The 26710-nt window shown below is 35.8% G+C and overlaps 2 protein-coding genes across 2 annotated transcripts in view; one reads left to right on the top strand and one right to left on the bottom strand.

Annotated features, from left to right (window-relative positions):
- Nucleotides 1–4032: 4032 nt before the first annotated feature.
- On the bottom strand, nt 4033–5841 carry LOC128551553 (uncharacterized). Its single transcript, XM_053532455.1, has one exon. The coding sequence runs from the start codon at nt 5839–5841 to the stop codon at nt 4033–4035; it is 1809 nt and encodes a 602-aa protein (XP_053388430.1).
- Nucleotides 5842–7389: 1548 nt separating this feature from the next.
- The window catches only part of LOC128551552 (uncharacterized), a 54630-nt gene continuing 35309 nt past the window's right edge, over nt 7390–26710 (top strand). The window contains exons 1-16 of the mRNA XM_053532454.1: nt 7390–7752; nt 7971–8027; nt 9335–9491; nt 10909–11075; nt 11524–11562; nt 12120–12276; nt 12654–12820; nt 13131–13220; nt 13848–14050; nt 15111–15246; nt 15993–16260; nt 17082–17247; nt 19245–19628; nt 21272–21380; nt 22070–22216; nt 24131–24370. Coding sequence (XP_053388429.1) covers nt 7530–7752; nt 7971–8027; nt 9335–9491; nt 10909–11075; nt 11524–11562; nt 12120–12276; nt 12654–12820; nt 13131–13220; nt 13848–14050; nt 15111–15246; nt 15993–16260; nt 17082–17247; nt 19245–19628; nt 21272–21380; nt 22070–22216; nt 24131–24370 — 2710 coding nt within the window. The 5' untranslated portion in view covers nt 7390–7529. The remainder of the gene's footprint in view (nt 7753–7970; nt 8028–9334; nt 9492–10908; nt 11076–11523; nt 11563–12119; nt 12277–12653; nt 12821–13130; nt 13221–13847; nt 14051–15110; nt 15247–15992; nt 16261–17081; nt 17248–19244; nt 19629–21271; nt 21381–22069; nt 22217–24130; nt 24371–26710) is intronic.

Genomic DNA, 26710 nt, shown 5'->3' with positions numbered 1-26710 from the left:
CCCTATCTATGGCTCTACTGTATTTGAAAAATTGAAAATTGATTTGTTAAAAGGGACGTGGGGGATGTTACCCTATCTATGGCTCTATTGTATTTGAATAATGAAAAGTAATTTTCTGAAAAGGGACGTGGGGCGATGTTACCCTATCTATGGCTCTACTGTATTTGAAAAATTGAAAATCGATTTTGTTAAAAGAGATGTGGGGGGATGTTACCCTATCTATGGCTCTATTGTATTTGAATAATGAAAAGTGATTTTGTGAAAAGGGACGTGGGGGGATGTTACCCTATCTATGGCTCTACTGTATTTGAAAAATTGAAAATTCATTTTGATTTTGTTAAAAGGGACGTGGGGGGATGTTACCCTATCTATGGCTCTACTGTATGTGTTATATATCTGTATAATCATTTTTCAATATCACCCCAAAAAAAGGACAAATGGAATTTCCTTTTTTATTCTGGAAAGCCTTTACCTTTATTGCGGACCTTATGTTGTTTTATACTACTTCTGGTATACAGTAGAATCAATGTCTGCTATGAATGTCGAAAAAGGGTATTTTTAGATTTCAAGCAAATACGTTTAAGCGACGTTTAGTATTCTCAACCTTTGTCAAAAAGAATGTCAGTGTGCTGTCTGCCAGACATTTTTTGCAGACTCTTATTATTTATCTTTAAGTACATGTATGTACATGTACATGACAATGCTCAGGTACTATTCCTAACACTTAATAAACATCTTGGTTGAGCTTTTTTACGGTTAGTAGGTATATTGATTTTATTGTTCCTTATTATTAGTGCGATATAAAATTATATGTGTTACTGAGGCAAGTTAAATTGGACAGGCCTCTGCATTTTCCTATATAAAATATTGTTTTATAATTATGTTTTCCATTTGTTAAAAATGGAAAAAATGCAGCTCCCCCGAACAGAAAACCCTACAACGGTTTATGTTTGGATGCTTACGTCATTAATTCATGCACAAAATCACATACACAAAGTAAAACATACAGACAACTTTGACAAATCCAATAGACAAAGGAACACAATTGGGCACCACTTTGGAACGGTCAATAAATACGGTAACCACTGGGTTTTTTAAACCAGTTAATTCTGCACAAAGTGTAAATACCCACTTTATTCCAATGTTATCATATGATTATCCACTGCTTTTCACGTTATGGATGTCACACCCTATATGGTTGCCTTCGAAAAATGAACGTCAGTTGTAGTATTCGGAGATTACTTTGTTGAAAGTGGATCAATATACGAAACACGCAAACCTCTGATTTGAATACAGCTCCTCAATGACGGTGTGCAAACATGCAATAAGCATTTCTACAAGGCGACGTAAGATATAAAGTTGATATAGATATGATAGAGTAATCAATAATGACAGGAAAATGTCAAGTTTATACACATATTAAATGAACACTTGTATCAAACGGACACCCAACGACCTGTATAAAACCTGTGTCAAGCGGACACCCAACAACCTAGAATTGTAGCAGAGGTTCGAACCTTGCACTTCAGCTAGCGGGTATATATTGGCTCGAAAACCTGACGCTCCAAGAACTTACGTTGCTGACTAATGAATAGCACGCTACTTAATAAAGATAAATAATAACCGAAGACTTGATGATATTTATTTGTACCTAGGAATACAGTATGTGGAGTTTATAACTGGCTGCAGAAATGTCTTAAATTAAAATATTTGTTGAAGCTCCGGGGAGACCCAGAATACCGTAACTAATGAAAATGGCAAACTATGTTGAAACATAGTGACGTGACCAAGATGTTCGCACCAATGCGCAACTGTGGACAGCAGCCCGAGTCTGGCCCGTTTACCCAATCCTCAAAAAACCAGTCCCGGGCGTTAACCACGCCCCTGGCCTCTCCTTCATACATGAAGGTGGAGGGGGGTTTCAACGTTACCCAGAAGTGAACCCCGTGATAAAACCATTTGCCACCACAGGTAAAACCATGAACTAAACTGCAGACCATAACTCGAAGCAAAACCATTTTGGCATAAGCATTAACTGCCAAAGCAGTACCTGTGGTAGACAAGCCCTGCATGTATTGAAACTATGTCAGGGTGGAAGAAAGAGCCAGGCCATTTCCCCTCAAGCTGCATTTTAGTCTCCCCTGGCCGCCACAGATAATCCTTGACCTTCTTAAGGATTATTCTTCCATAAACTATTTTTTGCGTTTTATATCTTTTGTATGCACGTTTTTTTTTTTTTAAACAAAGCAGCCAGTCATGCCTAACTTTAGAATAAAGCAGAAACAGTGATCGTAGTACTTGAAAAGCAAGCCATAATTGAGTATGAAAACAGTATAAATCATTACGGGCAGCCATAACCACGAACCATAAAGTTCTACTTAGTTAAACATAACTACATAAAACATATATACATCATATCAGCTCATCCAAGCTTGTCTTAAGGTTGTGATAGCGGAAACATGTTTGTATCCCCGTTAAGAAAACTATCAATGGCCGCTTTCCAGTTATTTAACAATACTTGATTACCTAAATCGGATAAATGTGTCCCATCTTATTTAAAAAGTGACACTGCTTTAGCTTTAATATCACTGTCATTTGATATAAATTTGGCATTGTTCTGCAGTGCGAATGCTTTCATAAGAACATTCACGCGTTTTTTTCCTATTAATGGACCTGCGCCGATAGGGGCAAAATGCCAGTATCTGCGAGGCAACATGGCTGACCATATTACTGTAGTGTCTCTGTACAAAGCCTGATATCTGAGCATAGAACACTGCATTTTTTCCGATAAAGTTTTACCACCAAGACCTTCTTCAGTTAGGTCGTTTGAGCCACAGTGGATGAATAACATATCTGGCTTGGGTGTCCTATGCCGGAGGTCATCAAGGAGTGTGTCCATCTGATCCATTGTAAGGCCCCTTCTACCAAACCAATGAAGTGTGCATCTGTCCGAACCAAAGCCCAGATGAGTGCCAACTGTCTGCCCTGCTGCCATTCCAGCCCAGTGAATGATGGAGGACCCCACCATTCAAATGTGTTTATGGTGACCTACAAAGTCTTTAGACTCATTAGAATTGAAAAAAAACCTTGACATGTAAATGAATGAACAAATACTAAATCTTATCTTAAAAACAATACCCGCCAGGCTTATGTTGACAGGCGGATGTATTTGGTGTAAACCCCAGATTTCCATCTTTCCATGGTCATGATTTTACTGTCGGGAACCCCTTTTTGGGATAAATGAGTTGCCCCTCCGATGCGAAAGCTATGGGACCTGATATGACCTTTTACGCCTACAAAATGCAAGGACTTTTTAAGAAATGAATTGAACTGAAACCGTGTGAGTGGCTTCAAGTTGATATGAATGAAAAGGTGGTTAACCTTGGCCTTAGGCCTTTGTTGAAGGTATCTTTGCATGTTGCGAACTGGGCAGTAACTGGCCGCATGAGCAAGACTGAGGTACCCCTCTGATCGGTTTTTGACCAACGAATCGTCACTTCCATAAATGTTGGTTTAAAAGTGATATATTTAAGCTGTAGGGCTTTGTAGCTGACAAGGTTAGAGCTAGGACTTGTGAACTCTGAAATGCGCAAAAGACCACAAAATGCTAGGATGAAAGCAGCTGTAAATAAAAACTGCTCATAATTGTTAGTGCAGACATACTGCAAGCTACTTATAAGCTGTGTTAGAAGTTGTAACGAAATTGGGGCTCTGACATCAGGTAACTGACCGCCTTGAATGCGGGTTAGCCCTTTTTGGCTTTTATTACTAGAAAGGAGGTTGTGGGGTCGCCCATACCCTTAAGCTTATGAGTATAACCTAGACTGGCATCACAGGTAGAGACAGTAGATGCCTTAAAACCTTGCCAAGATAAGTAGGCAATATATCTTAACAGATCAGCTACTGGCACTGGCCATATATCAGGCAATTTATAGGTCGCCCTGAAATTTAAACACTTATCCAAACCACATTTATAGGTACTCTTAGTGTTTATAGAGGCCGATTTGCTTATCAGGCCTTCTGCCATGTAATTCACATGTGCCAGACTTGGGGAGGGATTTTGGTAGGACACAGATCGGCCTCTGGTGCTGTTGTTCTGAACTTGCTCCACTGCGAACGAGAAAGAGAATCAGCTATTGTGTTAGACTTTGATGGAATGTATTGCGTTTTTATCGACATGTTATGCTTCAGAGCAGTTAAAACCATATGGCGGACTGGATTCATTACTTTTTCAGACCTACAAGTCTGTGTATTGATAACCTGAACAACAGCTTGATTATCAACACTGAACAAAACTCTTCTGTTTTGCAAATGAACAGCCCAAGTCATAATTGCAGCAACAACAGGGAATAACTCAAGAAAAGTCATGTCCCGAGTTAAACCGGAAGTAAAGAAACTTTCTGGCCAGTTGCCTTGGGCCCAGTGTCCAGCGAAATAAATACCAAAACCAGCCTTAGGACCTCCCGCGCTGTCAGTGTATAAGTGTAAGCTTTTGGTCGATACCCATAGACTGTCAGAGATGACTGTTACCCCATTGTACTGGTCTAAGAATTGCAGCCAAAGAGAAAGATCAGCTTTCATGTATTGAGTAACCCGTGTTTTGTGGTATGTTTTTTTTAAACCGATGGTAGAATTGATAAGCCGTCTGCAGAATGCCCTGCCAGGTGCGATCACTCTGCATGCGAAATTTAAGAGACCAAGTAATGATTGCATTTCTCTTAAGGTAACCTTTTTCCTTTGACTAAGCTTAATAATCTCGTTTTTTAACCTAGCAAGTTTGTCTTGTGGCAGCCTCATAATCATTTGGATAGTGTCAAACTCTACCCCAAGGAAAACGAGACAGGTTGTAGGAAAAACTGTTTTTTTTTCTGCAGAAAGTGGTACACCAAAAATCTTGCAAATGTCTTGAAAGAGTTGGAGTCCGGGGGTTTGACCCATGCTGGACTCCCCAAAAAGGAAATCATCAAGGTAATGTAGTATAGATTTATTCTTGGACTTTTTGTGTACTGACCAATGCAAGAAACATGCAAACTTCTCCCATGTTGCGCAACTAATTGAAGAGCCAAAGGGAAGCACTTTATCATAAAAGTACAGAAATTGGTCTGAATCTTGGCTTTCTGGGAACTTGAAACCTAATAATTCAAAATCTGCTGGTGACACTGGAAATAATCTAAAAGCAGACTGAATATCTGTTTTGCTTAGAAAGGAACCTTGACCTAAATTAAAGATCATTTGCGCTGCTTCATCTATGGTAGAGTATGACACGGTGCATAAATTTCCATCTATAAAGGTATTAATTGACTTATTCTCTGGATAGGAGAGATGATGTATCATCCTATAGTCCCCATCTTTTTTTGGGACTAAACCTGTTGGAGAAGTTTGAAGGTTGGGAAAAGGTTTTACCCTGAAAGGACCCCCTATCCGGCCCTTATCAATTTCTTTTTGAATTTTTTCGTAAACCATGGCAGGGTCTTTCTTAGAACTAGCTAAATTGGGCGAATCCCTTGGCTGTCGTGGGCCAGAATGATGGAGAGGAAAACCCTTGGTTAAACCTTCTATTAATTCTGCTGCAGTTGACTGAGGGTAGGTGTTAAGTGCTTGGATGATGGTAACTGTATTTAGAGGAGTGTAACCCATTTTAAATAGAATTGTGCGTTTAATGCTGGCTGGTTCAGCAGGAAAACTTCTTATGGTTGCCCCCGCAGGATTGACAAGTGCGGCTGAACCCTGACCATCCGAAACAGACATATTTGATGTCTGTGGTGTTATTTTCTGAGGTTCCACGGCCCTCGCACGTTTTGCACCCTTGCCACTTGCCGACATCCTTCGCTTCGGTGGCATCCTTTTTACTGGCAAAACGTTAATGCAAGAAGATTATTCGTAACAAACCAGCTTGGTGAGATTATGTCAATTTCGGAAAGGAAACGGAAGTGCAGGTGTCCGAGAGCTACGGCTAAAAACACGTATCCGGAACAGGATATACCGGATGACTAGATCCGCCGATTCATTTAAATGGGATTATCTCATATTAAAAATGTCATAATCCTTATTATATCCTATTACCAGCGCCTAAAACTGTGCGTTAAATAATTATAGTGTTTGTCGTAATAACTCCATCCACACCATGTTTCCGGGCAGACTCCTACCTGTGTTCGTAAATACCCGCCCCCCGACACCGTATATAGCTCCGCATGAAGCTATAAACAAACAAAAAGTCTCCACGGTGAGCTATATTGGTACTTTTTCTAAGAGAGTTATACACAGCGGGACATAACATATAGTAACTAGAGGCACAACATGTAAAGCACAGGCATGCTCGTGTAAAACCAAGTGAACATCAAAACTAAAGAAGCATATACGTATGTACTCAATGCCTTTGCTGAGAGAAAAAAAAAGGGCTCCGACGAATAGGATGAAAGCAATCTTGAAAGCATTTAAAGTTTATGATCTGCTTGTCCTGTTACACAGAATCAAGTGGAAAACGTATCATCCAAGTGTAAACATGTGCATCTCAAAGTCATAAATAAGAAAAAAAAAACGTTCATAGGAGATTCGTAAAAAAAATGTATTCACAATCTTATTGCAGATGGGTGGGGTATTTGATAATATCAGTATTTGCTCCAAATTCATAAACAGTTACAGCAATTATTTATGAAATGCTTCTTGATCTGCTTTATTAAGTAATACATGCATGTAAATAAAAAATGATATTGATATTTCGTTTAATTGATCTTATTTTAGATAAATTTGCAATATTTTATTTTATTAAAATCTAGAAAATAATTTACTATTCAATATCCCCACATTTTCAGAGTTTGACTTGGATTTATTATGAGGAAATTTTTCTAAAGATAATAAAACAGAGATAAAAATTTATGTTGGAATTAGTTTAATGTACGGACATTGCTTCTGGTTGTATAACTGACCTATTAGTCCTCAACACTGAAATACACACGTGGATGTTTAAATACTTTAATACAAAGCTCAGCCACACCCACATATGGAGATTCTCACCCCTAACGCATAGACTGATGCTTAGAATGTCTTCAATACAATATCCGTCAAATTTAAATAGCATTTCACAGAATAAATATCAAGGTGACCGTCTACTGAAATATCTAAGGTTATCAGGTTTGTCAAAAAGAAACCTAATTGTTATTTTTAGCAGATTGCTCATGTTATTTACTATTTAATAAAAAGGTGTTTAAGTAATGAATTAACAGTTTCTTTGCTTATATATCTATGTAAATAACTCAAAATGCATAACCTGTTTGGCCAATATATGTCTAACTACATTGGAAGGAGGCATTTAATCATGAACACTGTTCAAGTAGGTTGTTTCTATCACGAAACATTTTTAAAAAGGTTTTGAACGTACACAGCAAAATGTGCATGCCGGTACAGCAATACATATTTAACACATATAGTGCGAAAATTAACAATTATGTATTTATATGCAATAACTATGTACTAATCGTTATACAAATTATTTCAAAATGACCGCTATTACAAACAAATTATGATAAATTATGGTGTCTTTGAAGTACTGCATCAACATTATTCCTGTACATTATTTTCCGAACAGTTTCATAAGGTATTACGGAAATGCTCACTTTGGACAAGGTTTTGGCCGTATAGCATTAGACGATTTACACTGTAACGGTTATGAACACGATATTGACGACTGCAGATCTCAGCCATGGTTTGTACATAATTGTGGTCATAGTGAAGATGCTGGAGTAGACTGTTATGGTAAATATGTTTAAATATATGTATTTTCACTGTTTACTAAAAAGTTAAAGCTTTTAATTATCCGAAACGTTTACGGTTGTTAAAACTCTCTCCTTTGTTATCATTTTGTACATGGAATTGTAACTGTTGTATGACACATATTTACACTTGCTTAATTGAAAATGCTCCCCTACATGTAAATATATTTACAAGAAATTCACATGTTTTGTTACGGACAGCATACGAGCCGACGACCTCGTCGTGGTGGCACAACCAAGCAGCAGAAACAACTGAAGGTAGGTGTCTACTGTAGTCACGTTTAAGCTGAAAGAAAAGTCAAAAAGTCATTTTCGACATAAACATATTTCAACGAACGGTATAAGATACTGGCATGCAAGCAGTCCCCGGACAGCAGTAGTCACCGGACACACTCCCGCAACGCTCTAATTTCGCGATTCGTCTACATATTTTTGTGCCTAATCATACAGACGTTTGTTTTGGAGAAGTTTATCAAGTTTATTTTTTCACAGGTAATCATATGAATATAATAATCGTGGAAATCCTTCCGCATGGTTACTTGTTTACATTTTCACTGGCGGGGCTTCCGTTTTTATTGCGCATGCGCAAGAAAGGCCCGTCTAGAGGGATTTAAAATTAAGGCTACATGTCTTTACTTCACGACTAGCAGACGATACATACACGTTCAACAAAAAAACCTTATTTTCTTTGTGACAACAATACTTATATGCCAAAATATTTCATAATTTGTTCGATTAGTCAGTTATTGCAAGTGATTTAAGCATGATTATTCTATTTTTGTTGTCGCAATTTTCCGTGTGGCTGGGACAAATAAATTTGACTCAAACGTTCGATCTTTTTACAGTTATATAAAATATCATTTGTCTTTTTCATAATTCCAGCTCATATGGGCAGTTCCCAATAAATATATTCAAGACAAAATGGTGTCCGGGCATTACTATCGAGCATGTTAAACTCTGACGTTCTACAGACCCCTTTTCGGGCCTCGCTTACTCCCCGCGAACGTGACGTCATTTCACAGGAAAACCCCTAAACTGGTAATACCGGAGCTAAGGTATTTATATATGTTAATCGTTTTTATTTTTGATATTGTTTAAGCGTTTGAGGACGAAATATATGCGATTTCTGTCCGGGGACTACTTGCATGCCAGTAAATGTATTAAATTACAGACTTGCCCAGTGACGCTCAGACAGCTTTCGAGAATAATGTTTTTTAATTTCTTACTACTGTATATTTTGAATTAACAATAAACCATCCATTATAAACGGAAAAATCTTTGTTTATTGTTTAGTGTGACTTTTGATAGGGCCGGCCATTTGACTTATGAGAAAAATATGTCTTGCAAGCATCTACCTCCAGAACAGAACAGTTTCTTGTAAAACAAAACACAAAAGGTTGAGAAACAACCAGTAATTATTCTTTAACTAGTTAGCTATTCACTAACTGGTCACATCAGAACAAATACCAATTGGACTCGAACCATCGACCTCCCATTTCTGATATGGATCCTAAAACCACAAAACCACCGTGTAAGGACTCACAAAATGTTATTTTCGTTCCAAGGTCAAACTCCAATACGACTTGTAAATGGATCGACGCCATATTCCGGACGTGTTGAGGTCTACCATAATGGTGCATGGGGTACTGTGTGTGACGATGATATAGACACAAATGCAGTAAGGGTCATCTGCAAAATGCTGGGGATGTATTTTGGCTATAGGCAGGTTTTAAATTCATGTTTACTACTTTCAATTTTGCATGGCATCCATTATGCTGAAAACAAATATATACAAATTATTTCAGCAGATTTCGTTCCTTCGTCCTGGCGTATTGTTACCTCGCCACAACAAGAGAAAAACATATTTTGCTACTTTGTCGTTATGGTTATGTCGTTGTGTCGTTCTGTCTTCCTCACCACAGCATTTTTTGCTATTTCCCGTTGTTTTGCCGTCTCGTCTTGTCTCACACACTAAAATTTGAAATACAAAGCAACAAAAAGAAAGAAAACAGAACAAAAGAAAGAAGGAAAAAACAAAGCTTGTGTAGTTTCTGATGCGGCATTCTTAAACTGTTGTAAAAGCTTTTCTTTTCTGTCTCTGTAGTGAGACGAAAAACAACGAAAATACAACTGATCATTTTGCTTTCACCCCCACTAAACCGACTTTTCGTATTCGTCGTAGTATCAATCTTTCGCGCCAGCCACGACAGAATGATGATTTAAAAAGATTGTGTCCTGTTGCTTTCTAGTAAGTACGCACAGTATTAGTACACACAAAGAACGATTCTCGGGTACATTTGTCTTTCTGTACCCGTAGCCTATAAAACATTGGTCTTTCTCTCAATTTCGTTTAACTGCACCAGGAAGCAACAGGTAGACAAACCGATATTTTGTAAATTATCGTCCTGTCGTTGAGCTGGGACCGGAAACAGTTAGAAACTATCATTTGGCGTGGGCAACACGACGATATTTTTCTGATCTTTCGATGTTCTATTGTCTCTTACTGTCGCCCCTGGCAACATCGACAGAACGAAAGGGCGAAAGCTTTTGGACGTCGTATCGGCATTTGCTCAAATTAGTTCGTCCTGTCGCATTTTATTTTCGTTTTGTCTTTTTGTTTGGCGACAAAACGAGGTTACGAAACAAACAAGCATGTTATGACGGAGATATCAGCAATCTTATACGAGACACCATCAAATAGCAATTGTTCTTTTTTTCTTTTTAATAATTCACAATTCATGTGTAAGGGCTTGTCTAAATCACAAAGAAAAGTGTAAGTGTGTAAGATACGATTGATGCTTTGAGGAATATAACTGATGTCAACCAATAAAGTGTGGAATTTTTGTAGATTTCTCTGGAAATCCCATAAGGTGAGAAAATAAATTTCCAATTAAAAAAACAACAACAACAGAATTTAGCAGCAATTTCGATGATTTTACCATTCTCATCCATCAGAGGTTCATCAAAATCTCAAGACGTGTTGTTTAACCAGGGAACCATAGTAGACATCTGGCATGCGAAATGTGCTTTTACTTGAGAGAATTAAATTTAGTTGATAAAGTCTTCATCAAAATGTAAGATTTGATTTTAAACGCAGCGAGCAAATTCGTAAATAAAATGAAATCATCTTCATGTTTAGCTACGGTGTGCCATACGGAAGTGCATATTTTGGCGAAGGAAGCGGACGAATAGCACTAGATGATTTGCATTGCTATGGTCATGAGTCCGATATTACTCAATGTATGCGCAGTAACTGGTATTCTAATGACTGTAACCATGGTGAAGATGCAGGGGTTGATTGTTATGGTAACAGATAATTTAGATTGTTTTTATTAGAGGAATATATCAAAGAGTCAAACAGTTTAGAAAACATAAATCCTGTCATCGTATCCGAAAATCCCTTTAGTTTAGATATGTAGGTTTCGAAATGGAATTTGTAAAGCCCTGAATTGTAAAACATTGTTATATTTCATAGGCGTTTACTACCAATATATAAGTATAATCTTTATAAACAATAAAATACTTTTAACTTCGCGATGCAGCACTAGTAATATGTCAACATTTTAGACATTTCAGAAATGGTGGTAGAATTTCTTCCTCCGCTCGCCTGTTATTTTAGATTTAATACATGTACAATTTGATTATAAAAAAATCTTAAGTCTTAAACCTTATTTGCATTCGTTTTATCAAAATGTTGGATATACTACTAATATACTGTAAAACAAAAACATTTTCTACACCTTTTTATTTCTAGAGTATGAAATGACTACACTCTCGATTGAAACAACAGAAGGTAAACGTTCCAGGATGGTTTACAATATATTCAAAATTCGCCAATTACAAAAACTGTAAAACTAATTCATATTCCACAGCAATTCTTTCTAATATTAGGCATCATTTAAATAGTGTCTGGAAAATCTTTCTTTACATGTTAAACTATATATTTAATATGCCTTTGACAGAATACTTAAGCTGTCATTTAACAATGAAATATTTATATAAATATGCTCAGTCCTATTTAAGTACTCCAGTTTTCGAATATTCTGTTTGAGATTCATTTTTACTTTAGAGTTAGATCTCTATTAGATATGTAAAATGATACAAAAGTTATTATATTCATTTCATTTCTTAGGCAAATTATGTTTATTAAATCTTAACTCGTGCTAATAAATAACTCTATCCTATTAGTTACACAACCAGGATAGAAACATCAAAGTTTGAAAATACCTCATGTGAAAATCTAGCACTTGGTGAACAAAAATAAATGTAATTGCTCATATGTTAAAGTTTCGAACATTCCCGTTACTTCACTAAAATCTGATGAACGACCTTTAACGATTCCTTTTCAAGTTCAAACTCCAATACGACTTGTAAACGGACCGACATATTATTCCGGTCGTGTTGAAGTCTATCACAACGGAGCATGGGGTACCGTGTGTGATGACAGTACAAACAATCGCACTGTCAAGGTCATCTGTAAAATGTTAGGAATGTACATCGGTGATAGGTAAAACACATTTATTTGTTCCTGTTCCAATTTCAATGAAATTTCTTACAAAGTTGAAACCAATGATTTACTCCTGCGTTATAAATTTGAATTGAAAGATACAGAGACTGTTAAATTTAATAAATTGTATTAACAAAAGCTCATGCCACGAGATTTTGATGTTTTTCAATTAAACACCTACTGTTAGTTTGTGCAATGCACTTATAAAACTAACATAAAATTGTTATTTTTTATGTGACTTATAATGCACAGTCTTACTTTTAGTTTATATAGCCGCCACGAAATGTTCCGTAAATAAATTATTTAAGTTTTTGAATGGGACTCGCTTTAACAAAACTACATGTCGTTCTATTGAGAAAGAAGTTTATTCATTTTAGCTATGGCAGACCATATTCAAGTGCATATTTTGGTCAGGGAAGTGGAAACATACTTCTAGATAACTTAAACTGTAATGGTTACGAATCTGACATTGCACAATGTATGACATCTAGCTGGTATACAAATGACTGTAGTCACTCGGAAGACTTTGGAGTTGATTGTCATGGTAATTATTCAAAGTGACAAGAATATTTCTAAATCATAAGGGTGCTACTATATACATAAATTTTTTTGTGCATGAGAAATTTATACTATTCGTAAGGTTCGTAACGCATCTATTATTCGGTATCGTAGCCATATTTTGACTTCTGCGGCGAAAATAAATTTGAGAAGATGAATTTATACAAACAAGTTTGAACTTTTTAAGTTAGATTATTATTTACTTGATTTATTCGAGGCCAAAAAGTGTGTACTTAGAAGATTTGAGAAATATATATAGTTCATAGAATAATAAGTAAATTCAATAATTATTTCAGGCTACATATACGGAGGAACAATTCTACCATACACCACAAGAAATTACTTAACAACTACTTCATACAGACCATGGTACACGTCTACTGCAGGTAAAAATTAAACAAGGACCAAAAAGTCCAACAAGAACAACCACATTAAAAAACCCCCATAAAACATACTTTTGTAACCTTTTTCATGTATAGACTGTTCCATGCGAAAAACCGTAATGGAATTTCCAGTTGTGTCTTCCTCAGATCCCCTTTCAAAATTCCAATTTGTTTAGTTCTGACCATTGTTTTCTCGTTTAGGGCGAACCCATTATTTCAAGTGGGGACCATACACCGCTTTTCATGGAATTACACGCTAGTGTAGCATTGAAGGTTCCATGTGCATGAATACATCTGCGGATGTCTCTAAATTGTTTTTGTACTTGTAGCATGTGTAAATGTTGAGTTCTGCTCAACCCGGGGCTAGAGGGCATGGACGGTAGCATGCATTTTTACTACCGTCCATGAAAAGGCACACTCAAACCGAGCCTGCAACATTTTCGTTTTTGTCGTGTTGAGCGAACTGTGGAGTTTCCACTTTTTCTATTCGAATATATATTTTTTATCAAATACATACACTTTCATATACATAGAACAATGTAGAATAACGTTATGATACTGGAATTCTAAATGATAACTGCTGTATAACTATGTTTAGACTTTGAAACTATGGAAATTTCTATGCTATAGGGTACAGACTTGCTGATACAATATATGTGAGTTGTGACGAAAATGGTTGGAACATCAGAGTCAATCTCGCACTTTTAAGACATATACATCCCGGAGCCGTTGCCTCAGACATTTACCTTGGTGAAAATACATGTACCGGCATTGAAAGCTGGAATACCGTGACATTCCATCAAGGATTGCATGAATGTCTCACCAGTCAAATGGTAACATTCACATATGTATGGTTTTATTAGATTACCAGAAAGCAATTAAAACATTTTGGGGGTAAATGGTGTAAGGTTAAAGTTTCAAGTAACATGTAACTCATGAGACACAAAATACATCTTATGTCGAAGGGTCAGAGTGAAATGGTTTCAAGTGCCTTTTAAAAAAAACTTTTAGGAGACATAATTTTTTTCTTAAGATGATGCTTTTAACTATCAAATCTAAAAGTACAGTTAGAAAATTATACTACTGTATGAATATTAAGTTAAATTCTATAAAAAGATAAAAGTTTATAGACTTAAAATGTTTCACCTGAATTGGTCTAATTTGTGATATACATATAGTGTCAGACTGTTCTAAGTGAAATCTTACGTACCTTTCCATGACTTTAATTTAGTTGAACTATTAATTTATGAAAATATCTCATCATCAAAACCATGAATAAAATGCTAAGCATTTTTTTCTGAAAAAGCCTATTAAATTAGCACTGTTTCTCACTCAGAAATGTCAGCAGAACATCTTTATTAATACGTAAAAAGCCGTTTTCAAAATATGTACTCGTGACATGATATAATTATTGGAAAGTCATTGTTTCTTTCATGTTCTTGCAGAAAGCAGAAACAAGTCAGTTATCCAAACCAAATTATACCATATTTTACAAATGAATATTATTTGTGTTGTCATGGTAACCCACATTACTTAAAAGCATTTTAAGTATTGAATTAGTCAAGATAACATTTCAAATATTCAGATTTGAAAGGTAAAGCATTTTTCGTCATTAAAATTTTGTAATCTCAATTTTGATTTTTGTCACTAATACAAGTTTTGTTATGAAACAACCTAAATAATTTTATTAAAAACTGATCTAAAAAAGTCATTTAGAACAGCTTCGCTGTTGTCCCTCGACGTAGAGATCAATAAAGAAAATCATGCTAATGTTGATACTGTTGTGTCGGGGGTTTCTTGTAAAAAGGTAGACATTCGTAGTCGTTTTCCTGTGAAATTTCCATTTGGTATGATAAAAAGTAAAGAAATGATTTTATTTTATCACATGTGCAGATACGGAATAATGTTCTAGTATATAGAAATCAACTGGTGTACGCTCAACGAGACCCAGCCCATCCATTCATCATCAGACACTACAACTGGACTATTGGTGTAGAGTGTGATGTCGACAGAAACGAAACAAGTTCAGGTACATTTGAACATATTATGAATAATACAATTTAACTGTACACTGAAGACTTGCATAAGCTGCACTAACGCATTAGAGATTTAAACCAACTATAAATACTGTCACAACACGACCTATTTAATTCGCATAAATAAAAGGTTTATTTTTTTTATTAACATAATGAAAGCGCATTAAGTGATGTGTTACCTTTCACAACAACTGAGCTAACTAGCTGTGGCATAAGGCAAAGAAATCATCTGGTGAGGTAACCTACATTTAAACTGTCCGGTAACTTTGAAACATGGTTAGGATAAAGAGTGAGAGTTTGCGCGCGCAGTTAATCATTGACCTGGAATGGACTGGTCTGTCATTCAATCCCTTCATGTGTTTCATCCTTGTTGCCTGTTTGTGTTGCAACAATTTGTACAGACGTCGATCATCTACACATTCATACATACACTGACAGAGGGCTTTGTTATGGTGATCCTGTGTTCTTGGAACGAAGCTATTCGTACTGTATCTTTATCGTGCTTATATTGTGCTAATTGATTATTGTTTCTTTTATGTTTTACTCCACAAATAAATTGCCATTCGTTCGAGTACTTTCTTTCAAATATACATAGATAAAGTATAGGTTTTAGGTCTACTGATAAAAGTCTATAATTGATCAAACATAGAACACTTTGGAGTATAGGTCAGGTATGCTTTTACTACTGTCTCACTTTAGATGTATCACTATTTCAACTTCATAATACTATATATTTCAGGGCATATTCACCACGACACCGGCAGTAATCCTGTTGATTCCGTACTTGGATCGAGTCATTATTTTGTCAACATGAGCTTCTTCTCTGACCCCAATTTCATGTACCCTATCCAAGGCAATCCTATACACGTTGCAGTAGGTACTAAAGTATATGTAAAGGTATATAGTACCACATCTGATTGGACGATCAAAATGAAAGTGCACACATGCTACACAAAACCAACGGCAAACGCATCTGATCAGTTGAAATATGAGATTATAAAGAATGGGTAAGACAAACATAATATTTGATACATTTGAGATCGAAAATTTCCGACGGAAATATTTTCTTGATTTTGAAAAAAAAGTAAATAAAACAACTACTTAATCAGAAGCATACGTACAGAGATAAAATGATTCCTTGAGTTGTAGATAGTTTGTTTGTTTGTTTTGGGTTTAACGCCGTTTTTCAACAGTATTTCAGTCATCTAACGGCGGACAGTTAACCTAACCAGTGTTCCTGGATTCTGTACCAGTACAAACCTGTTCTCCGCAGGTAACTGCCAACTTCCCCACATGAATCAGAGGATGAATCCTTGAGTTGTAGATAGAGAATAAGATATCGTAAACTAAGGATGCAATGAAACTGGCGTGACAGAATTATTTTCTTATTGTTTTGACCACTTTGTTTAATAATCGTTATTAGAAACAAATACCAGACCGATACAGTGACGTCACTTAAATATAATTTTCAAATAACAATGACACGGATGATCTCTTTCATCTTGCACTGTGCATAATACGGCTTTGGTATTGATAAAGCGAATATAATGTAACCAAAAATATAGACATCTTGTAAAATTAAGAAACTGGTGGCCAGTGTTAGTAAAGCGATGTGAGACAACATAATTTCACACCGGTTGTTTATCTGGAATACTCTGTCTCATACTTTTAGGTAAAATAAAAACGTATACTTTCAGTTAAAGCTGTATATACATTTTTCTTTAAATTAACGAATGCATTTTGCATCATTGAGCAGGTAAGGAGCTATGCACGACATCAATGTTTATACCATTTTGTAATATTTACATTCATATTCTCTTACATTTAGGTGTGAAATGGATTCAAACACTCATATCATATCGCAGTCTTCCCATGAAACCCGTTTTGTGTTTGAAGATTTTGAATATACCAGCAATCACGAGGGACTTTATGTCTTCTGTGATGCCATCTTCTGTCGTTCCTCTGATTATTCCAGGCAGTGTATGCAGACATGTAATCCATGAAAGCAATAACAACAAGCCTAAAACATCACAATTGTGTTTCTGTGCTAACAGTTTAGGAAATGAGAAATCCTGTTTTTACTAGAGTAATTTGTGTTCATTTTAAGAACGGATTAATCATTGACTCAACAATTTCATGAAAGGCTTTTATGGACTTTGTTTATAACATGTCTGCACAATGAACATATTCTCTATCATTTTCTTTCTGTCTTCTGTTTTCGGTAATTGTTATCTTGATTAGAAAGTTGTATTAACATTGTTGAAGTTATTACTGTATCAATTGTTTTTTATATTGTTTTTCTTAATTGTATTAAACTGATATGCAACATTGAAGGCGTTTCTAATCATGTGATTATGTATAATGTCTTTTTGGGCAGTTGCAGTTGAATAAAATAAAATTAAAAGCCTTAAAAATTGAATTTTATTCGCAAAGTGATTCTACATTTGATAAATCTACTGTATTCTTGTTTTATCATTTAGATTTACTACATTCGCCCTATGTATGAAAGGAATTGATGTGAAATATCTGTAGTCTATCATTTTGCTTGCTAGCATCGACATCTAAATAAACTTAATTTACATCGCAATAGGTATTATTATTTTTCAATAGGGTCAGCGGAATTGTATGCGTATTGTTGTCACTTAGATACATTTTCAATAAACCGTAATGCTCGCCCGGTTAACCCACTGAAAGGACCTTTGACATCTACTTCCGAAGGCACAAATTTAAAACTCGAATGCCACAAATAATATGTCTGATAGCAAAGATATTCACTACAACAAAAGTTATTCGTATATTTCATTTTTAAAATATGATAGAACTGAAGACCCATACATTATTCAGCTTTAAATGAGCTTCACCACGAGAAAACCAACAGAGTGGCTTTGCGACCAGCATGGAGCCAGACCTGCCTGCGCAGTACTGGTTATGTTTACCCTTGTGTTCAGTCATTAATGCAGTTTAAAATGAACGCTTATCTAGAGTATTTTGGTCAACATTTTACAGTACAGGTTGTTAAACAGTTGGTATTTGTATGGAAATTCAGTTGCAGAGTACATCAGCACCAACTTCTTTACGCATTTTGCAATATAATCACAGTTACGGTATATGTGTAGATATGTTAACCCTTAGCCTGCTGACGGCAAGTGATTCTGCCTTTGTGACCAGTGCAGACCAAGATCAGCATGCACATCCGTGCAGGCTGATCATGGTCTGCACTGTTTGCTATTCAGTCAGTCAATTTTCAGTGAACACCCCTTTAAATAATAAGTTGTACTGCCCAAATTGAATGATGGACCAGTCCATTTTAGACATTTAGCATGGTAAGGGTTAATATTTCTAGTGCAACAAACCTTTCTGAAATAATGTCTTGACATGTTAAGCTACTAAGAACAGATGTTACTTCCAAGTACATTATTATAATTAATTTCTATATATCGATCAACTAGTCATGACTACTGTAACATATTGTTTACAACTAAAATGTGACCTTCTCAGTAGAAAGATGTTTTTTTAATAATTAATCTTAATAAGGAACGTATTGAATGGTTTTATAGTTGATTTACATGAAAGGTATGCATATTTTGGATTTAATATGTCTAAACGTAAATACTGTTTTGTTATATTGTGTTTTATTTGGTATAGCTTTACATTTACATTTACATAAATTAACTGAAAATGCATGATTTGTAAACTATGGAAGAAACACTAACTGTTAAATACAAAACACAAATTAATTCAAAACATTATATAAAGATGAATAATCGCTTTATTGCATTTTCAAACAGTTTTAATAATGTTTTTAGATAAATACCAAAATTGTGATATAATTAAGCACATATGATTTTTTTTTCAAATATAGATGTTTAGACAACGTTCAAACCGCATTTTGTATGCTCATCGATGGCGGCGATGCACTGACTTGCGGAGCATATTGGCTCTATGTATTTGTCTAGCAACATTAACACTGTATATGAACTTACCTGTACAGAATTGTATTAAGAAAATGAGCCCGAAAATGAAATCAATGTTATCTAATACCGTATCCGGCCACCAAAAAGGACCACAAAAGCAAGTTAAAAATCCTCAACAGTGTTTGCCAGTTGAAACAAATTTCCTGAGACGAGACGTGGATCTTAGAATTATAATTATCACATTTAACAGACCAAAGTCCGTTTTGCGCTTGTTGCAGTCTTTGAACAGGGCAGAATATAACGGAAGCAAAGTAGTAGTTGAGATCTGGCTGGACAGGGACCATCAGCGAGAATACTCAACAGAGACCGTGAAGATAGCACTAAATTTTGTGTTCGATTATGGTGCATGTGATATACACATTCAAAATCACCATATGGGTATAAATGGACAATGGCTAAACGTGAGTCTTTATTTTCATAGTTTACATAAAACATTTTCACAACAGTATATGGACAGCCTGGTGCAAAAATGTACACTTACGACGGCCATTCTAAAATAATGACAATCGTGCTAGAATATGGTATATAATCGTTGTGCAGATTTAAATTTCAGTTTATCCCTTCAAAGTGTTCGCCCTTGACTTCACGCACTTCCGCAGTCGGGAAATGCAAGAGGTGAACGCCACAGAGGTGTCCCCCTTTTGTATGGTCTTAAGTAACTAAAATACCACTAAAGAATGCTTTGTTCGATAAATATTTGCATCCAGACAACATCCTTTCTGCCTTAGAAAGAGAAAAAAAGTCACAGCAATACTCATTGAGTTAAAGAAGATGGAATATAAAAACTTTTAACACTTCTAGTTCTTTTTGCAAGTTCTGGTCTACGGCCACATTTTCGCAGCCACTGTCTATTGTCAATTCAGCGCTGTGACTCATAAGATTATATTTAGGTCTCATCGCCTGTTTGAGTTGTGACGGTTGGCGATCACCTAAATTTGAGAACCCTTTCAGCGTTTTATAGCACATTTGACCCTGTTGACATTTAGCTCCTCTGTTAACCTGCGAGGCACCTATCCGGCAAAAACCTGTCTTTAACCCGAGTGTTTGGTGAGAATCTCGTGATTTCTTACCGTTGACATGCGAAGAAAATACACTGTCTCGGACACTGTGTATCTGGCGTCTTTATCAATCAGACGTCTTACAGCAGCATTTTTTTGACGTCACTGCTGTTGGCCTGCAAGGAAGAGCCCTGTGTTTAAGGACTACCTGACCATTTTTAAATTTACGTACCCACCTGTAAATAGTTTCTCTGACATTATTGCAGGTTCCCATATGTAGTAGGCAGTTCATAGTATCTGTCTTTTAGGTATTTCCGAAGAACAACGTACTTTGATGTACGCTCTAGTTTGAGATGTTTGTTTGCTTTAAAATTTTACAGTTACACGCACGCGCTTAGCGTATATCACACCTGCTGCAAACCCTAATATCTCCGAAACGGTACGATAGTTTGCAATAAAACTTTGCAGAATAATAAAGAAGTCAATCATTGTACTATTCATGTAAAACTCTTACACGGGTTTCTTACATGCCAAACTTCTACGGAAGCACGATTGTCATAATTTCTAGAATATCCTTCATATACAAACTTAAATGAAATAATTTCATGATGCAGTTAAAACCTTTACCTTGGTTAGCAGCTGGATAAAGAAATTTCTTGTTTGTTTTTATTTAGATACATAATGTATTCTGGAGCTATAAATTTTCCATTATAGGAAAAACATGTATGTTAAAATACAAATGAAATTACATCTATCTAGCTTCGCAGACATTTGTTTATCAATTTCTCATTCAAAGCTTCTTTTGGAAAACACAATGAAATAGTATTATCCAGTATTCTGTTCAATCCGTCATTATCAGACTTAAAACACTTGAACCAGGGGAATCGTCCTCAATTTTATTACATTTATAACAACAATTTATCGTATACTGAAATTAGAAGAAGATAGAAATATTTAGTATATTGCAGAGCTGTTCCTGAAGGATGTGCCCTGTTAAAAACTTTGTTCATAATTGCGCATTACATCTCGTCCAATTCTAATTTCAGACTTGGAGATCATATGACAACGACAATGAAATCGCTGTGATACTTGAAGACGATTTAACGGTTTCTCCTTATTTCTATATCTGGCTAAAGCTCGTCCACACAGTGTATGGTAACAGAAGTGACGTAAGCGGCTTTGCATTGCAAGGATTTCAAATCCGAGATAGTGATTCAGTCTATTATTTGAATATTTCGACAGAAAACAAAGTAATTCTTTATACCACATTCGGAACATCAGGTTTTTCACCAAGTAACAAGCAGTGGACGGAATATATGACATGGTCTGCTGAAATTAAAGATAAAACAGCCGTCAAGCCGAAAGTCCCGGAGCACGAGACCAGGAACATTTATCAAAAGATGAAATTATCTGCATGGGAAATGCAATATATACACTACACATGGACACACAAACAGTTTACCTTGTATTCAAACTTCAAAAGCAAGTTATTTCTTTTTTCATATCTTAAATACTTAACCCAAAGTTGACAAATTATATTTAGTAAAGCTTGACTGTTGAGCAAGTGAGTGAGCTGGAACAATGATAAAAAGATATGCTGCAAAATTTAGTATAACTTTAATGATTTGTTGTAACTGGAAACTACAAATCCCACATATAGTGCAGGTATTTAGTAATCTGTAAAGACCACAAGGTATTACATATACCTGTAATTACATTAAGTACAAGAAACAGAGACCATAATATTCTAAAGATCTTTTATAAATATATGTAAATTTACATTTATTTAATAATCAGTGTTTGTGATAATATGCTACAGTGGTAAGATATCTTATATGTTACAGATCACAGAGGCTTTACATTTAATTGGAATGACGATCGATCAATTAAAAAAGGGATGATGAAGAATGAGACAGATGAGAGAGACGGTCTAATTCTCGAATGGAAACACGAGTATGAAGATCTTCCAGCTGTACCAGTCTATGTAAACAGTACAGGAGTTTTAGAAAGAAAGTCTGCGACCTTCACGTTATAACTGGAAACGATGACAGATACACCATTTGCATTTATATAGTACAACAACAACAACAACAACAACAACAAAAACAAGGAAGAATATCCAACAGAGAAAGCCGCGTTCTAAAAACGAAGCCTCCCCAAACGCGCACACGATCAACACACGCACACCTCACACACAAAGCAAACGCACAAGGACAAAACAAAGGAACATAGTGGGGCACCGTCTTGGAACAGTCAGTGGCAAAACCATAACTGGGGAGCTTAAACCGGTTAATGGTGCACCTAACCTCACTCTTACCCCCACCATGTTCCAAAGTCACAGGACAATGTAAATAAAAGTTATCCCCGCCAGGTGAAAGAAGTCATTCATTCCATGTCGTACCAGACTAATACCAAATCCTGTTTAAGATTTCTGTCTAAAATGCCTTAGCCTTGCTCAAGATGTTTCTAAAACATCCATAATGTTGATACTAGTAACGAGACATGGTTCTATCATTTCTAACAAGATCAAGAAATGAAAAACACTATATGGCTATTAAATATGGTAGAACACGTAGTTTTAAAAAAGCAAGTCACTGATTAAATTGATATTCTTTTTCGTACAACTTAGTGCGAAAGAACAAAAGCGTTACAAATCTGCATTATATATTATTAGTTTCGCCGCAAAGTGACACGGTTCAATCATTTCCGCTGACAACATGGTATTTTACCAGCATATAGACATAAATAATAGAATATTGCAAGCCGGAAGGATTACCACAATACCATATAGCTCCAGTTTTCTCCGGACCTGCGTCCCTTTGGTTTATTTCTTTTCTGGAATCCGTACTTCTCTGTCAGTGTTTCATGCAAATGCACATGTTTTGAAAAGATTTATGATACATTTGATATGTGTTCCTTGCTGGATCATGGACAATATACATTAAGCATTCAACGTTAGATATATATTACAATTATAGACCTATGTAATAGTTTGTAGTACAGACACTACAGGATTATTACTGCAAATCCAGTTAATGTACATTATTTCTTACAAATTAACAGAACTTCATTTATTTTGCTAATGAGAATGGATTATTGATGTTGATGACAAACAGCTGTTTCTATCAAGGATAGCAAGTATACGTACCACAAAAACTTCATACACACCACTAGTAACTATAATGTGTATGTCATATCAAGGTTTTTCAAGCCCTGAAATGGACAACGTACATGTTAATTTTAGATGTAATTGATGAGCAAATATGATCTGTAGTTTCAAAACTAATCTCCGGAATGGAATTACCCGAAAGGCATTTCGTAATAACCTCCTGCTGCCTTTCATTGTTTTGTCTGGCATTACGTAACATTGACATGACATGTGGCAACCTTTCAGCTTTTGGTGGTAGAGGAAGACACGAGGAATGATCTTTAAGACATGGCGGGGCAACAGTGTAGAGCCACTGTCGCTCTGTAAGCGAACTGAATTGCTTCCTTGCATAAAAGAATTTAACATCATAAGCGAGTTTTTCAGCTCACAAAGACAGCGGCCTAACCCATTCGGGAAGAAAGGCTCTGTCTAACACTTCAAACCCTTATCATCGACAAGGCTTTCCCAATTCAGATTTTTGGCTGTATGCATTTGTTTGTTTTCATACTTTGAAGTATAAAGTTTATAGATTCAAAGATAGGCGCATGTGTGCGTAACAATTGTGGTAAGTATAAACATTCTTTCTCATAAATAAATTGTGTTTACTTATTACAATATATAAGTAATAGCGCTTTGTTACCAGTTATTTGTATATTCTGCTTTAGTGCGTTGTGGAAAATTCACAGAAACACATCGTAAAGCATGAGGCTGTGGTTAGTATTTCTGGGTTTCACTGTTGTTCATGGTGGAGTAATAGGGTCTGAGCCTCAGTGTTCGAAGTTTCACTATGAAGAACAACTTCTGGAGAAAATGGTAAGAATGGAAGTTAAAGTTGAAGGTGTGGAGAAACGAATTATGGAAACCAATCAACGTGTGCTGGACGTTCTTGGAAATTTGCAAACAGAGAGAAAAGACATGAAGAATGAATTCAATGAATTGCAAATACAATATTCTAAAGAAATGGAGGAACGTATTGCTGATATTGAAAAATTAAAAGGTATGGTTTTGTAAATGTCAAATATCAAATGAATATTGAATGAATACTTTTCTACTCAATCTTTTCTATTCAATTTTCACTAACTTTAAGCACTCTTTAGAGATGGTACCTAAAAAGTTCATTTTCTATTGCACCAGTTGTTTAAGGTGTTGGACCCCTAATAGTAATATTTAAAAAATGGCATTTGTTTGGTATTTTCTTAAAGTTGACCATGTTTTGCACTGTGTTGCAAATTTTAAACAACTTTTACCGTGCCGTTTTTTGTAAATTTTTATAATATATGGTATTTCCTCAAGCTCAAATAGACACAAATTTCAATGTGATGGCCACTATCTAAACCGTTTGCAGAGAAGTCATTACAGCATTAAGTTTGATAAAAGAAACATCAAACTATTGTTGAACAATTATAAAACACAAAATAAAACTGTAAATATAATTTTTTCTAGGATGTCTCAAGTAAACAGATTTAATGCGACATAATTCTAACTCCACCATTGAAAAGTTAAGGTCGAATCCTGTGGGTCTGTTTTGAATTTTGCTCACTTCATTCAAAAATAACCTTAGGGCAGAAGTAAACTCTACCTGCATTTCTTCCACAATATGCAATCTAAAGAACGAAGGCAGAATAGAGAACTTTTACCGCATGTAACTTAGTATTTTTATAGATGTCTAACTCTACCCCTCCTGATTCAGAGGTAAATTCACTTTGAACAGCAAGAAATCGCTTAAAAAATGAAAATTTTCCACTTCTGTACAATACATCCATAATCAAATAGAGAAAAGTGGAAACTTCACAGGTCACTCAACACGACAAAAAACGAAAATGTTGCAGGCTCGGTTTGATTGAGCCTGTTCATGGACGGTAGTGAAAATGCATGCTACCGTCCACGCTCTGTAGCCCCGGGTTGAGCAGAACTCAACATTTACACATGCTAAAAGTACAAAACGCAATTTAGAGACATCCGCAGATGTATTCAAACGGCGGTGAACATGGAACCTTCAACGATACACGTGTTGAGGCGTGTAATTCCATAAAGAGCGGCATTTGGTCCCCAAATAAAGTAAAGGGTTTGTCCCAAACGAGAAAACATGGGCAGAACTAAACAAACTGGAATTTAGGAAGGGGATCTGAGGTTATGGAGCCTGCGTATCACAGGAACTGTCAAAAGACAAAATTAAAAAGCAGGCAACATATCCAAGGGGTGATTAAACAATACCCAAGGCTATGAAAGCGGGAGTATTGGAACCACCCAGGCCGAAATGGTCATGTTGAGAAACTAAACAGTACCAATAACACGACATAAAAGTCGTGCTGAACGATCTGAGAAGATCGAAATATAACAGCCCTGATTGAATGTACGGGGGGATATTTTACGGCCGCCACAGGGCACAAACAACGCTGCTGTGAAAATAAAATAGAGAAAAGTGGAAACTTCACAGGTCGCTCAACACGACAAAAGCGAAAATGTTGCAGGCTCGGTTTGATTGAGCCTGTTCATGGACGGTAGTGAAAATGCATGCTACCGTCCACGCTCTCTAGCCCCGGGTTGAGCAGAACTCAACATTTACACATGCTTAAAGTACAAAAAGCAATTTAGAGACGTCCGCAGATGTATTCAAACGGCGGTGAACATGGAACCTTCAATGATACACGTGTTGAGGCGTGTAATTTCATGAAGAGCGGCGTAAGGTTTTTTGAAAGAAGTAAAAACTTACTAAAAAAAGGAAAGTATGAAAAAAAAAATATTTTCGTCCCAGTGGGGCTTGAACCTACGCCTCCCTGAAAATTGCAGTAAAAGTATGTTTATGATAAGAATTGAATACTCTTCAAAAAGGAGGTACTCTATTACGGGTACAATTCCTTAATTATGCTTATATTCCCCCCCACCCACTTATAAAAGATAGTTTGAAAAATGACTGTCTAAAATATCTAGTAAAATAGACAACCGCATTTTAATTTAACAGTTTTTCATACATTTTAGGATTTCATCAATTATAAAATTGTAAAAAGTATCCAAAGGTAAATGAATTTGAAAGAGTTTGATGTAAGTTTAGTCTGCTTTCAAAACTTTGAAAGAGCCTATACTGAGCTTTCTTTTGCCTTTTATCAAAACATTCAAAAAATAAATCAAGTCTCAAAACACTTCAGTGTGAAATATGCTCTTTATTATAGCCTAACCTAACAATTTGTTTAAGGGCTAGGATCCGTAGTAAATCCGGCAAATTACGTATTCTCCGTATGTCTATAGGACCCTAAGATGCAAAAATAGTTACAAATGTGAAAATTGTTATGAATATGTTTGATATGTAAAAACGTTTTACAAAAGTGATAGCTAGTGT

Source organism: Mercenaria mercenaria, unplaced genomic scaffold (genome assembly GCF_021730395.1).
Source record: "Mercenaria mercenaria strain notata unplaced genomic scaffold, MADL_Memer_1 contig_1260, whole genome shotgun sequence".
NCBI classification, from domain to species: domain Eukaryota; kingdom Metazoa; phylum Mollusca; class Bivalvia; order Venerida; family Veneridae; genus Mercenaria; species Mercenaria mercenaria.
This window is presented reverse-complemented; position numbering and strand designations above follow the sequence as displayed.